General features: G+C 41.5%; 1 protein-coding gene across 1 annotated transcript in view; it reads right to left on the bottom strand.

The window, feature by feature from the left end:
• The window catches only part of CEMIP (cell migration inducing hyaluronidase 1), a 139571-nt gene that overhangs the window by 55288 nt on the left and 69734 nt on the right, over positions 1 to 14549 (bottom strand). The window contains exons 2-6 of the mRNA XM_081964966.1: positions 11591 to 11694; positions 7459 to 7608; positions 5146 to 5284; positions 3678 to 3914; positions 478 to 657 (exon numbers count right to left, since the gene is read on the bottom strand). Of these exons, the coding sequence (XP_081821092.1) occupies positions 478 to 657; positions 3678 to 3914; positions 5146 to 5284; positions 7459 to 7608; positions 11591 to 11660 (776 nt within the window). The 5' untranslated portion in view covers positions 11661 to 11694. The remainder of the gene's footprint in view (positions 1 to 477; positions 658 to 3677; positions 3915 to 5145; positions 5285 to 7458; positions 7609 to 11590; positions 11695 to 14549) is intronic.

Here is a 14549-nt window from a genome sequence, read left to right as displayed (position 1 = left end):
ATCTTTGAGTTAAAAGAATCTTGCAAATCATCAGGTAGAGCAGGATTCCTAGGGAGGCAAAGTATACAGTCATTTGATGCATTGATACCCATGGCTTTCTTGTAGAGCCTCATAACTACTCTACAAGATCTTGAAGGAATTTTAGAGCCTGTGGAAATATTCAGGGACTGAACATGGGGCCTTCTGCATGGAGTATTTCTACTCTAACTCTGAATTGAGGTCATTAGTCCAATTTGCACCGATTGATTCAGTTTCAAAGCATTCCTTCAACCCAACTGTGCGGCCCAAACCCACCTCAAGCAGTGTCCTTGGCCTCTGAAATATTCTCGGGTGAAAAGGAAGAGGAGAGGAGGGAAAATCACTGTGAGGGGTGTTTGTACACTTGAGCAGAGGGTGAGGGGAAAGTGAAATTATTTTAGATCCAGGAAAAGCACAATAAGGACTTTGTGTTGTAAACCTGGGAGGACAGGCTCCTACCTAAAGCCAAGGTGGAGGAAATGCTTGCTGCCCAGTTTGGTCATTGCTTTCCTGGCCGAGTCATCCAAATTCTTGGAGCCTTCGTCATTGACCGCGACCGACAGGATCATGCCGTCCTCCACAGCGTTCAAATACTGCACAAAGCGGAGGCTTTCGCTTTTGAGTTTGTAGGTGTCAAATCTGAAGAAACACAGAAGGACACGTGAGAAGTAGAAAGAGCTGCCTTTGCCATGTTGATTCATGCCCAGGCACTCTCGAAGAAGAAGAAGATAGCATCAATGCTTGCTTTCACACTCAGGAGAAGCCAACTCTGCAGGACAGAATGACCTGCAGGAATCAGATAATTCACACTCATCCCACTATAGTCAAGGGTGGGCTTCAAAAATTTTAGCAAGGGGTTGTCTGCCCGGTTGCTGGGTGGGCATGGCCATGGTGGGTGTGGCCTAGTCAGCTTTCTGCACCAGGGAGGAGGGGGGTGTTTTTGCCCTCCCCGGGCTCCGGAGGCTTTCTTCGAGCCTCCGGGAGGGTGAAAATACCCTCCCCAGGCTCCAGAGGCGCTCTGGAGGCTGGCAACTCGCCCATTTCCAGCCTTCCTGAATTTCTGGTAGGCCTGTTTTTCACCCTCCCCGAACCTCTGTGTGCACCCTGCACTTACCTGCATCCAAAATGGGCTGCGTGGGGACTCCAGGGAGGGGTATGGTGGGGTGGGCAAGGCCAGCCAGAAGTGGGATTTGGGGGTTCTCCGAACTGCACAGAATCTTAACTAGAGGTTCTCCCAAATCAGAGGTGAGTTGCTGCCGGTTCGACCCGGATCAGGCGAACCGGTAGTAGCGGTGGCGAGAGGCTCCGCTCACCCGCCCAGATGCTTCTGTGTGTGCACAGAAGCTTCTGTGTATGTGCAGAAGCGTCGTGCGAGCGAACAAGTGCGCACGAGCAAACCGGTACTAAAAAAAAATGGAAACCCATCACTGTCCCGAATCCCTGAGAACTCCCAGCAGCCCACTCCTGATTATAGTGGATTTTTCTTGCCATTATATTTGTCACGGAAATACAAGAAATATCAAATGTATTTCTCCATTCCTTTCTAACTTTCAAGCCTTGACCTGCAAGTTGATATATCTTTTACTCCTTTCCCGATCATATCATTGATATATACATGATTCTACTGGAAGTGCTTATTCTTTTTTATGATGCTGAGCTAGTCCGTAATTTACCAACTCACTCAAACCACTTTCTGTGCATTCTACAGCCCTCTCTTCTTTTCCTGCCTATTTTCAGGAAGTTAAACACTGTAATTTTAAGCCTGATAAAGTAGAAGGGGCAATCAACTTCAGAATGAAGTTTAAGGAAAAAGTGTGGGTTTTGACCTCCAGCTATTCTCCCTGCCTAAACCACACCCATTCCATCCACCCCTTCTATATTCACCTGCAGCCCCAGCCCATTCCAAAATCTCAATATATTGCATCCTGCAATTCACAAACTGTGTTTGCACAAAACCCCTTGACCAAGTCAGGTAGAGAAATGGTCAGTGAATTTGCCCAACATACTAAGCTTGATTAGCATTAACCTTACCGAGCTCCTATTCTGGTTTTACATCTTGTGTGAATTTAGTCTATTGGGTTCAATGCACCATGCAACCCAGATGAAGGGTTAATTTAGTAGTTAGGAAGCACGTTGGTCATGAAGTGTGAGAGACAGTGCAGCACGGGGGTTAAAGTGTTGCATTGGGATTGGAGATCCATGTTTAGGTTTCAGGAGATGTGGTGGCCCAGTGGTTAGGGCGCAGTACTGCAGGCTACTTCTGCTGACTGCCGGCTGACTGCAATTTGGCAGTTCGAATCTCACCAGGCTCAAGGTTGATGCAGCCTTCTATCCTTCTGAGGTCGGTAAAATGAGGACCCAGATTGTTGGAGGCAAGAAACTGACTCTGCAAACCGCTTAGAGAAGGCTGTAAATCACTGTGAAGCGGTCTATAAGTCTAAATGCTATTGGTATTACTCTAAAATGCAACCTAACTCACAAGGTGAGAATAATAGTGGAGGAGAAAATACAATGCATGTTGCAATGAAGTCCTGAAGGAATAACAATTGCACACACACAAAACATACACACACTTTCTTTTTAGTGGGACGGTCACCATCCTGTGTATGATCTGTTTTCTTTTCTATTTAGCTAAATTCCCTTGGCCTTTTCAAACTAGTTCACAAGAAGAAACATTCATACACTCTTGAAAATGATGGTGCACATCCAAAGCTTAAAGCCAACATCAAATCAGCATTTATTTAAATGATTGAATGATCATCATTGATTTAAATGATTTAAATGATTGAATGATTTGTGGGAACATATTCAGGCTGTCAACTCAGGAAATGTTTTGCAGGACCAAATCCCACCAAAATTAGCGCCTGGGGCAGCTAATGTATTATTCTAAAAATATAGGTAAAGGTTTCCCTCGCACATGTGTGCTAGTCATTCCCAACTCTAGGGGGCAGTGCTCATCTCCGTTTCAAGGCTGAAGAGCCAGTGCTGTCCGAAGACGTCTCCGTGGTCATGTGGCCAGCATGACTAAATGGCAAAGGCGCACGGAACTCTGTTACCTTCCCACCAAAGGTGGTTCCTATTTTTCTACTTGCATTTTTATGTGCTTTCGAACTGCTAGGTTGGCAGAAGCTGGAACAAGTAATGGGAGCTCACTCCATTATGCAGCGCTAGGGATTCGAACTGCGAAAATGCCCACCTTTCTGATCAACAAGCTCAACCTCTTTGCCACTGAGCCACCACGTTAATGGTGGGTTCCTACCAGTTCGGACCGGTTTGACTGAACCAGTAGTGGTTTGGTGGTCTGGGCCGTTGGAACCGGTAGTGACCCAGGCCTGCCACGCTCCTGAACTGCTTCCCCAGTCGGCGCCATCTTGTTTTTCAGTTCTGCACATACGCAGAACAATTTTAATTGCAGTGCGCATGCGTGTGAAGCAGCACACGAGCGAACTGGCAGAAGTGCTGGACGGAACCCACCCCTGCGCCGCGTCCCTCGTTGAAAAAGTATAGTACAACTTATGAATGGTGTTTTTGCAATTCTGTTTGGCCCGTGAGATCAGAGCGGCTGAGAATATGTTTTTGGACCTCAAGCAAACAATGTAAAGAAGGAAAGAGAAACGCTTGCTTGCATTGGCTGAAATAGGGAAAGAGTTTGAACTCACCGGTCAGAATGGACGACAGCTCCAGTCTTGGGATCAACAACATGGACGATGATCCCACGATGCCCCCAGCTTCGTTCGAAGTAGTAGCCCCCTTCTTCCAATCCCCCTGGATTCAGAGTCTTGTTTAAGAAGGTCCAGGATAGCTTTCGCTCACCGTGAACCTCAAGACTCCCGCCGTTAAAGACGCCAATGAACTTTCGCCCAAAGTACCTGTCAGGTTGGCTGCCATCATCAGCCCTGTGGGGTGAATTTGAATAGCGTTTTATTTCTCACCTTTGGGAATTGCTGTACAGCAATAGTTGAAGAGTGCCAAAAAATAAATAAACCGAGTGTATTATAAAGCCATCAGTTGGAATCATCAAATAAAGGATGATGAATAAATGTTTTCTGAAAGCAGCAATCCGAAAAATAAAGGAAGACCATTTATTACATCGCAACAGAAATAGGAAAGGGCAGAAAAATGAAATTCTTTCACTTCCACACCAAAAGAAGCAGGATTTATGATGCAAGAATTCTACATGGGAAGCTACTATTGTTTAACTAGTAAATAGCAAAAAGATTCAAACAGATCCTAGTCAGACGGTCCAGATCTGAAGAAGTCTCCCAGACAAGTCTACTTGCCCCTGAAGATATATCTTTGGAAGTACTATTCTTATTCTGATTCTCAATTAGTCACTTTTGCGATCTCAGAATTGCAAAAGTTTGCAATGAAGTTTGCCTCCAAATATAACCCGAGGGTTAGGTTGATTAAGAACATATAAGAACAGAATTTTGTCTGGGTGATGATAGGGTCACATCTAACCCCTATCGTGCCATTGGAACCTCAAACTAAAACTCTCCACCAGAAAAACCTAGGTAATTTCAATTACATTTCAATTTCTTAATCATCTTTAACTCAGGCTATTTTTTTATTCATGGCGATATCAGTTCTGATTCGTAATCATTTGTATTTCTGCAAGGTCCAACTTTGGATGAGGAGTTATGTCTGCAAATTAAGTATCCTCTCTATTAAGTTATTTAAGAAGAGATTGGATAACCATTTGTCTGAATTGGTGTAGGGTTTTCCTGCCTAAGCAGGGGGTTGGATGAGGAGACCTCCAAGGTCCCTTCCAACTCTGCTATTCTATATTCTAAAATAGTCCGAATTGAAAATCAGTTAACAGCTCTCAACCAGAAATATTCAGCCCTGGCTGATGATATGCCCAAGTGTGTCCATAAAGAATTCTATTCTATTCTGTTCTGTTCTGTTCTGTTCTGTTCTGTTCTGTTCTATTCTATTCTATTCTATTCTATTCTATTCTATTCTATTCTATTCTATTATTCTATTCTATTCTATTCTTCCTAGTGCATTGTAGTAATTTTGGTGTCTAATGTACCAGATCTCTGCTCCTCCATCCATCCACCTAGAAAGAAAAGGCTTGTGGGGGTAATCTTCAAAATTATGGATGAGGTTGATTTAATTACATACCGTCCATATAAGATGATTGTCAGACTGCTCCGGAAAGGGCAGCTCTCACTCCCGATATGTAGTTCTCCATCATTTTCTATCCGTATATGACGAGTACGCAGAACAATAGGGGCTGTGTTATCTTTAATCACCAGTTTTCCTAACAGAGGAGAAGCAAAAGGGGTATTTAAGTGGGTTGACTTAAAACTATACCACAAAGTTAAGATTTTTTCCTTCTCTATTATCCCTGCTTGGACTTCTCAATCGTGCCTCGTTTGAAGGAAGGCAAATGATAAACCATGGTCTATAATGCAGATTTTTAATCTTCTGATTCCCACCCCCCCCCCCGCCCTTCCTTCCTTGCTGGATTCTCTCCAAACAAATTCCCTGAAAAGAAAGACTTTCTCTTTTTCAGAAGGGAAAAAAAATCCGATCGGTTAGCGCTGTCGTTTGGTGATTATTGTTTGTATCAGGGGTGGGCTGCTGGGGGTTTGCAAGGGTTCGGGAGAACCTCTAGCTAAGATTCTGTGCAGTTCAGAGAACCCGCAAATCCTAGCTGGCCCTGCCCACCCTGCCCCTCCCCTCCCAGGAGTCCCCACGCGGCCTATTTTGAATGCAGGTAAGTAAACGCAGGGCGTGCGCAGAGAGCTGTTTCCACAGCCCGGTTGCAAAATCCCTTATGGCTGCAGCCCACAGATTTAGACAGGAGACTCCTGGTCTAAAAGGTTTGCCTCCTTCCATTCTACAAGACAAGTAGGGAATAAGAACTTCCTCAAGCCAGGTCTCTTGGCACCACTAGCCTGCAGTACAGTGCCTTTTTATAGCCGACTGCGCCTTTACCCATCCTATAATTATGGACACTCGGTGAATGGTTAGGAGAACATTGAAAAAAGGAAGTGGAAAAGAAACACAACAATCAAATTTATAGTTTTTTCCAACTGGGACAACAAAACAAGCTTAGCTGCAGACAAGGTACCTGATGACATCTTTCCCCCAGAATTTCTACCCTGATATTAACCAAAGTTGGTTTTATCCATATTAAACTTAACACTGTTTATCTTGACAATGCTATATTTGTATCTGCGTTGCATGACTTCCCTCCGTCTTTTCATTTAGTAGGGAGCAGCAGCATTCCAACATAAATCTCCCCATAAATAGAGGCCAACCAACCTTCAGGCGAGGAAGTCCAGCAAAATGTTTACTGGGTGATGCTGTTTATGTAAAGCTGCCCTCGGTATAAATAACTGAAACTGTCTGTACCGAATCCAGTCATTAGCCAAGACAGCGTTGTAATACTTACACCTGGCACAGGCAAACTAGAATACCAGAGAGAGGCATGAAGCATTGCTTGCCTGAGATTCTGGAATAAGGAATGTGCTTTTGTTTTAGGACAAATTAAAAAGGAATTTTGCATTCTCTCCAAAACAAATGTAATAAATAATGAAGTAAGTCAAGGACCTAGGAGTAGTCATCTCAAACGATCCAGAGCTCACTCTAACAGCATTGCAAAAAAGGAATTAAGAGTTGTTAACTTAATTTTGCAAAGCCTCTTCTCCGGCAACATTGTACTGCAAACTAGGGCATACAAAACCTTTGCCAGACCAATCCTCGAATACAGCTCGTCTGCCTGGAATCCACACTCTATATCGGACATTAACTCAATTGAGCAAGTCCAGAGGTATTTGATTAACTTAATTGTCCCATAATGCATTTCATCACTCAATTCAATGATTCTCCAACTTGGCAGCTTGAAGACATGCGGACTTCAACTCCCAGAATTCCCAAGCCAGCATGAGGTAAACTCTGTTCTAGGTCAATCTGGAAGAGGTGGATTCAGCTAAATAAGTTGATATTTAACCTAAACAGGAAATTAGATGCTTATTAGAATAAAAAGCATCACATAATTATCTTAACATGATTATCTTATATTATTTTATCTTGTGATTCTTGATGAATGTATTCTATTTTATTTTACTTTATGTACACTGAGAGTATATGCACCAAAAACAAATTCCCTTTGTGTCCAATCACACTTGGCCATAAATAATTATATTCTATTCTGTTCCATTCCGTTCCACCTATTCTGTTCTATTCTATTCTATTCTATTCTATTCTATTCTATTCTATTCTATTCTATTCTATTCTACTCTACTCTACTCTACTCTATTCTTAGGGGTTTCATAAAAAATATATCAAAGAATGAATTTTAAAAACCGTTTTAGGAATATTAAGCTTATTTTCAAGAAAGGAAGGTCTTCATCAAGGAACCGAGTAAGCTGCTCTGCATTCTGAGTATAGCACATATGCTATGGCTTTCCATCAAACCATCCTTACCTCCATTTGTGATGACAATGGAATGAACGGTGGCAGAAGAAGATAAGAGAAGCTTTTGGCCTTGGCTAATGTTCACGCGATTCTCTTCATCGTGTCCTGGCTGCCAGAGTTTCAGTTCTGGATCCAAATGGGGACAAGGCGGGACCATTCCTGTTGGCACACACAAAGGGAACTATAACGAACATGGGCTTCTTTATCTGATACCTAGAACACAAGTCCATTAAGCTCAGAAGACAAAGGAACCATCTCTGAAGCTGCTGAGTTCGGAAGCAGAGAGAAAATGAAAATGTGGACTGAAGGCAGAGATAATTTTAAGGATGGTATTGCCCACAGTGGATCTTGGAGAATCACAGAGAAAGCATGGCATCTTCAATCTGGAACGCTACCTACACTTTCCTACACTTGTGCCTCAGCTGAAACATAGAGGGATGGACTTCCAATCCATCATGCTTGGATGTCATGTGGCTTCAGCATCCTTCATGATTTAAAAAAAATGCACTGGCCTACAATGGATGAAGGCAATGGTGAAGAAAGTGAATGTGTGACCTTGAGGTCGATTAAACGTTGGACTAGACCCAATTTCAACTCATGAAAGTTGGTCAATGCCTGGAATGTACTACCTGACTCTGTAGTTTCTTCCCCAAACTCCCACAACTTTAACCTTAGTCTGTCTATTGTTGACCTCACCCCATTCCTAAAAGGTCTGTAAGGGGGTGTGCATAAGCACACCAAAGTGCCTACCATCCCTGTCCTAATATCCCCATTTATTCGTATCCATTTCATGTATTCATAATCATGTTTATACTTATATCTGTCATCTTATACATGCTTGACAAATAACTAACTAACTAAACTAACTAACTAACTAAAAATAAATATAAATTTGGGGGAAAACCCTTCTCTCACCATATGTACCATATGTTATGTCTCTTTAAGCCTAAGCAAAGCTGCTAATTCCTTCCCCACAGCTCACAGAAATGAGAATCGTATTTCCTTAGGAAGAGCCAATGTGGATTCACTTTCACTGTAAATAGCTTCCGAGCCAAGTATTTGAGAACTTCTCCAACTGACAGAATTCTTCTATGCCATTGGAAGGATAAAGCAAGAACAGAGAATTTCCCCCAGAGTTTCCTGCCTGTATTCAGCTCTGAAATGGATCTGTCAAATGTGCTCACTCGAGGTTTCATGAACCTGTACTTAGCTGAACTTCCAACTGCAGTAACCAGAAGTAACCAAAATGTACTCTTCCTTTAATTGTGTCCGGAGGAGGAGATGACATTTCTAGGTAAAGGTAAAAGTTCCCCTTGCACATATGTGCTAGTCGTTCCCGACTCAAGGGGCGGTGCTCATCTCCGTTTCAAAGCCAAAGAGCCAGTGCTGTCCGAAGACGTCTCCGTGGTCATGTGGCCAGCATGACTAAACACCAAAGGCGCACAGAACGCTGTTATCTTCCCACCAAAGTGGCCCCTATTTTTCTACTTGCATTTTTACATGCTTTCGAACTGCTAGGTTGGCAGAAGCTGGGACAAGTAATGGGAGCTCACTCTGTTACGCAGCGCTAGGGATTCGAACCACCGAACTGCTGACCTTTCTGATCAACAAGCTCAGCGTCTTAGCCACCGAGCCACCGTGTCCCTGACACTTCTACAAATATCCTGACTTATTACTCAGGGATAGAAGAGCTGCACATGCTAAAATTCCCCTCTATGGTCCAAAATTGTTGATGGAAAAATTGTGGTTTCTCTTGCTATTTTCTCCCTAATTCTAATGGCTGGCTCTCACTTGAAATAATGTCACATGAACAATACACTCTAACACGCGTAACAAAATCGATTTCATGCATAGAGAACATTCCTTAAAGGAAAACAAAAGCTTATTTCCTATCTTCTATTGTGTACCTTCCCTCCTTCCAGACTGACAACTTCAAGATGCCCTGGAGGTTGACTAGTCTTGACTGGACTTTAAACTATATTATACTTGTTTGCGTAAAAATAAACAATATATCTGGCTAAGCATATAAGAAATAACTCTTATTTTCAAGGGGCCAAGGCAGTTTTCTACAGCAATCCATACAACGTTGTTGTTCAACTTCCAATACATTGAGAAATAATTCCTACCCCCTATGGAATCTTTAGGGGAAAAAAGAGAAAAACAAATTAGTGTTTATGGGTTCTAGGATTAGGAAGGCTATTTTATGGAAAGAAGGAAAATATGACGTAATCTCAGAGAGAGTAAAATATAATTGCATTTATAACTGCTATCCAAAAGTTCAGAAATTCCTCTCCCTCTCCTCTCCTCTGCTTTCTTTCTTTTTTCTTCTTTTTCCTTTCTCCTTTCTATTTCCATTTTCTTTTTTTCTTTTTCATTCTTTTCTTTCTTTCCCTTCTTTCCTTCCTTTCCTTCCTTCCTCCCTCCCTCTTTCTTTCTTCCTTTCTTTTCTTTCTAGCTTACTTATTCACTCTTATTTTCCTTGGTTTTTTTAAATATCTGTGTTGTTTTTATCTTGTTAAACTTTTCTTCAATATAAATTATATTTTAAAAAGAGGGGAATAATTCCTGATATGTGGACCATGGTGGAGCCGTTTCAAGAGATAAAAAAAATCTCTACCCCATCTTATTCTAATCTAACTATTTTTGTGATGGTCAAAAGCTCTTGGGAGGCGAAACGCCACACTAGCTGGACACCTTGACCTGCTCAAGAGAGTAAAGACTGGCCACTATGTTCCCTGGCTCACTCTCCTTAAGCTCTCCAAGGAGGCATTCCAGAGGCATACTTAGAAAATAAAAGGCTGTTAATTGTCTTCAGATAAAAGGGTGTTTTATAACTGGCCACCCTTACCATTTTACAAGAGGTCCTAAACAGACTTTCAACATTCCAAAGTTGAGGACTTCTAGTCTAGAATATCCCTACTTTGGCTTCGACGAGGAAATGCCCAGATGACTGAACAGAAGGCACCATTTTAATAGCTTACCATCAAAAGCCAGTAATTCAAGGGTGGGTTGGGGGCAATTTTAAGTTGCACAGATGGTTAATGGCCAAGCTTGGAAGATAAATCAAAGAAAGCGATTGCAAACTCCAGTGGGCGACAGTGACAGTTTTACAACCTCTCTCTTAGTGTCTCTTTCTCTTTGTCCATTCTCTAGTTGCCTCCCAACACAAATGAAATCTCTCATCCAGTGCAAATGTCCCCATGATTTAATACTCAGCTAGGAATTCCCTCCCCTCCCCCCTGCACCTTCCTGGTCTATCACAAGATCATATCAAGAAACACTGACTTTTCAGTAGACTGAGAAATAGGAAAAGGAACAGATAGCTTTAGTTGTAGCTCAGGAGATCTTACAACTCTGAGCACACTTCTTTAAAAGTCAGAGAAAACAAACAGGTAGCATATAAGACCATGGGGGAAAAAAGGGGCGACGTTACTACCGCAGTGTTTTTAACATCTCCCATGATAAACCAAGAGAGATATTAAATGGATGTTGCTTTTAACATAGGGATTTTCTTCACTGAAACACTGAGCCATGGTCATTGGCATGCAACATTTTCTGGCTTCCTGAGAGCATGAACCAAACTCCTTGTCTTGGCAAAAAAACTTTTTATTAATTTACTGTGGATTCTGCTCATTCACATCCAGCAAAGTCTTTCAAGGGAGGATTTACAGTCACAGACCTTATCTGGCTTGGAGAGTTTGCCAGGCCGATATCTGCAAAACTTGACAAGGAGTCTCGGAGAGTAACGAACCAATCAAGCGAACTAATTGTCTCCTGCAAACTCCACTCCCCTTTCGCTCCTCTTTTATTTCCTCTGGGAGGGGCCATTCATCATCCACCTGTGGCCTTACTCCCAAGTCGACCCCTGTTCGTTAGCTGTTCCCTTCATCTGGCAACTCTGTGCATGCGCACACTGGGAAGAGGCTCCAGCTGTTCCTCTGCCTCACTGATGTCTGACTCTGAAGGCAGCCGATAACTGCCAGACAGCCTTGGCCCCCCCTCTCTGCCTCCGACACAGAGCCCTCATCAGAGCCTTCCCCAGACTCCAGGACTGGCCCATGTTCCTCCCCAACCTCCTCACTGTCTGAATCTGCTGCCAGCTCTGTTGGCTGCTGGAGGGCCACAACACAACAGTTCTTACCCATATGTTGAGCAGGTAGCATAAATAAGACAGAAAGTATTCCGATGGCCAGAAACATCATTGGATGCATAAAGGTCTCTTGAGCTTCTTTGTCTTCTGAAAACCTGCAGACAGGAAGAATCACATGAGGAGGAATCATTCAACCTTCATGCATGTATGTTTTATATTAAAAAAGGAGCATCAAGCAACATTAAGCTTTATTGTATGACTAAGTAATACGCTAATGTTTCCCTTTGCTTAACTTGGCTGCACAAAGGTAAAAGAAATTGCATTTACGTTTGCCCGTACTGCCTCACCTTTTATGTACCCTTTGCGTGGGCTTAGTATTGAAATTACTTGGCATTATAAAAACACAGAAAGAAACAATGAAAATAAAAAGTCTTGTGCAAGTACACTAACTCATGTGGTTGAAGATTCATGTGGGAACAAGAGAACTCTGTCTCAAGTTATCCCCCGGCTTCAAAATCTATTTCAGCTTTAAGTGCGCATATCTTAAAGCTCACACCCTTGAGACAAAAAGAGTGGTTTGATCATGCACCAGACAAAGAATGAGCATTTGCAAACTTTTAAGATGAAAGTCCATGGCACACAATAACAAAGCAAAACAAAAAACAACCCCTAGAATTGTGTAGTTCTTTCAGATGCAGAGTATGTTATATTACTTGACTTATTGGTTATTTATTTATTAAATTTCTATGCCGGCTGTCTCCTCTAGAAGGTGATTTGTCATGATAAACTACTAGGCGATATATTCGATGGATTTTGCCTTTAACCTAGGAATTAGTGAACCATTATCATCTCTGGGCGATATGTTTTAGAAAAAAGATGATAGATAGATAGATAGATGATAGATAGATAGATAGATAGATAGATAGATAGATAGATAGATAGATAGATAGATAGATAGATAGATAGATGATGGATGGATGGATGCATGAATGGATGGATGGATGGATGGATGGATGGATGGATGGATGGATGGATAGATAGATGGATAGATGGATAGATAGGTAGGTAGGTACTCTGTTTTCCCCAAAATAAGACCTCCCTGGATAATAAATCCAATTGGGCTTTTGAGCTCATGTGATAAAATAAGCCCTCCCCTGAAAATACTGCAACACAGCAGCAGCCCTGAGGTGACCACGCTTGCCTCCTCCTGCACCTCAAAAATAATAAGACCTCCCTGAAAATAAGGCCATGCTTATTTTGAGGGTCAAAAGAAAATAAGATCCTGTCTTATTTTTGGGAAAACACGGTAGATAGATGATAGATAGATAGATAGATAGATAGATAGATAGATAGATAGATAGATAGATAGATAGATAGATGGATGGATGGATGGATGGATGGATGGATGGATGGATGGATGGATGGATGGATGGATGGATGGATGATGGATGGATGGATGGATGGATACATAATAGAATATAGGGAAGGAGGGAGAGAGAGAAGAAATGATAGTGGTAGATAGTAGGTAGGTAGGTAGAGGGATGATAGATGATGACTGATAGACAGACAGACAGACAGACAGACTGATCATAGTGATCTCCAAATAAACATATTCAGCACATTTTCAAAAGGCCTTCAAGACAATAGAGCATCAGTGGATAGAGCATTAATTATAAAATAACGCAATATAGCAGAAAAAGAAATATTCCAGATTTTAAAAATTTAGGAACAAGAAAGGGGAGAATGTTCAGTGATAGTCCTCCATAAATGAGTCCCCCAGTTGAAAATGTCATCTTCTCCTCCTGTCCTCCATCAGATAGTCAAGGCATCCAGAGGAGAAATTTGAAAGAAAATCTTAATGAAAGTCTTAATAGTTGTTTTTTTTCTTGCTGATTACTATCTATGGCCAGAGGTCTGGCTTCGTATGAGAAGGTGGTGCATAGAAGCCAATATCCACACAAGATTGAGGAAAGACCAAACTTTTATTTCTGTACAAAAGCAGAAAAGGATGCCTCTGAATTTCACACCCAAGGAGCACATCACAAATCAAGCATAGTTATTTTTGTATAATTTACTACAGGAAACAAAAATAAGAGAAATGCTTACTGATTGAATTACACATGCTCACAAAACAATGCCCTATTTAATTCCGCTCCATTATCATGTAAATTGTCTACCTTATATGGGTGGGGTGTTTTATTATTATATATAATGAACTTTGCTTATCTCTGGTCATTTGTCCAGACTCTCCTAATCACTGCTTAAGCTAAATATCATATCACCTTCCTGGATATTAGTATCTTGCAAGGTATTGTAGCCAAGTATCAAAACCACAATCTATTAACCAATCTACTGTATATAAGAAAGTATTTGTGGTGAACTTATGGCATGTTAGAGAAGTGTTACTTCTAGCAGGCAAAGACACAACTAAACTAATGGTTCTGGCTATAGTTAATTCATAGCTTACAAAAGCCTGAAATTACTTTCCTGTTATCTATTTCCTTAGTTTCTTATGACTATTACTTTGTAGCTTGTATCTCATGATTTATATTGATTATTTACAATACAATACAATAATACAATACAATACAATACAATAGTAGAGTTGAAAGGGACCTTGGAGGTCTTCTAGTCCAACCCCCTGCCTAGGCAGGAAACCCTATACCGTTTCAGGCAAATGGCTATCCAACATCTTCTTAAAGACTTCCAGTGTTGGGGCATTCACAACTTCTGGAGGCAAGCTGTTCCACTGATTTTTTGTGCCCACTGATTAATTGTTCTAACTGTCAGGAAATATTTGTGCCCTATTGTGACATATGTCAATTATTTAGTATCCTGTGACTATCACTGAGCGTTGTATGTTATGATTTATGATTGGATTTTATGATTATGATCATTATTTATCATTTGTTGCTTGTAGGTACACTGAGAGCTGATGTACCAGAGACGAATTTATTGTATGTTCAATCACACCTGGCCAATAAGGAATTCTACATTACTCTATGACAAG

This window comes from Natrix helvetica (genome assembly GCF_964273705.1).
Source record: "Natrix helvetica genome assembly, chromosome: 12".
NCBI classification, from domain to species: Eukaryota; Metazoa; Chordata; class Lepidosauria; order Squamata; family Natricidae; genus Natrix; species Natrix helvetica.
The sequence above is the reverse complement of the archived record's forward strand: the minus strand, read 5'-3'. Positions and strand labels throughout refer to the sequence as shown.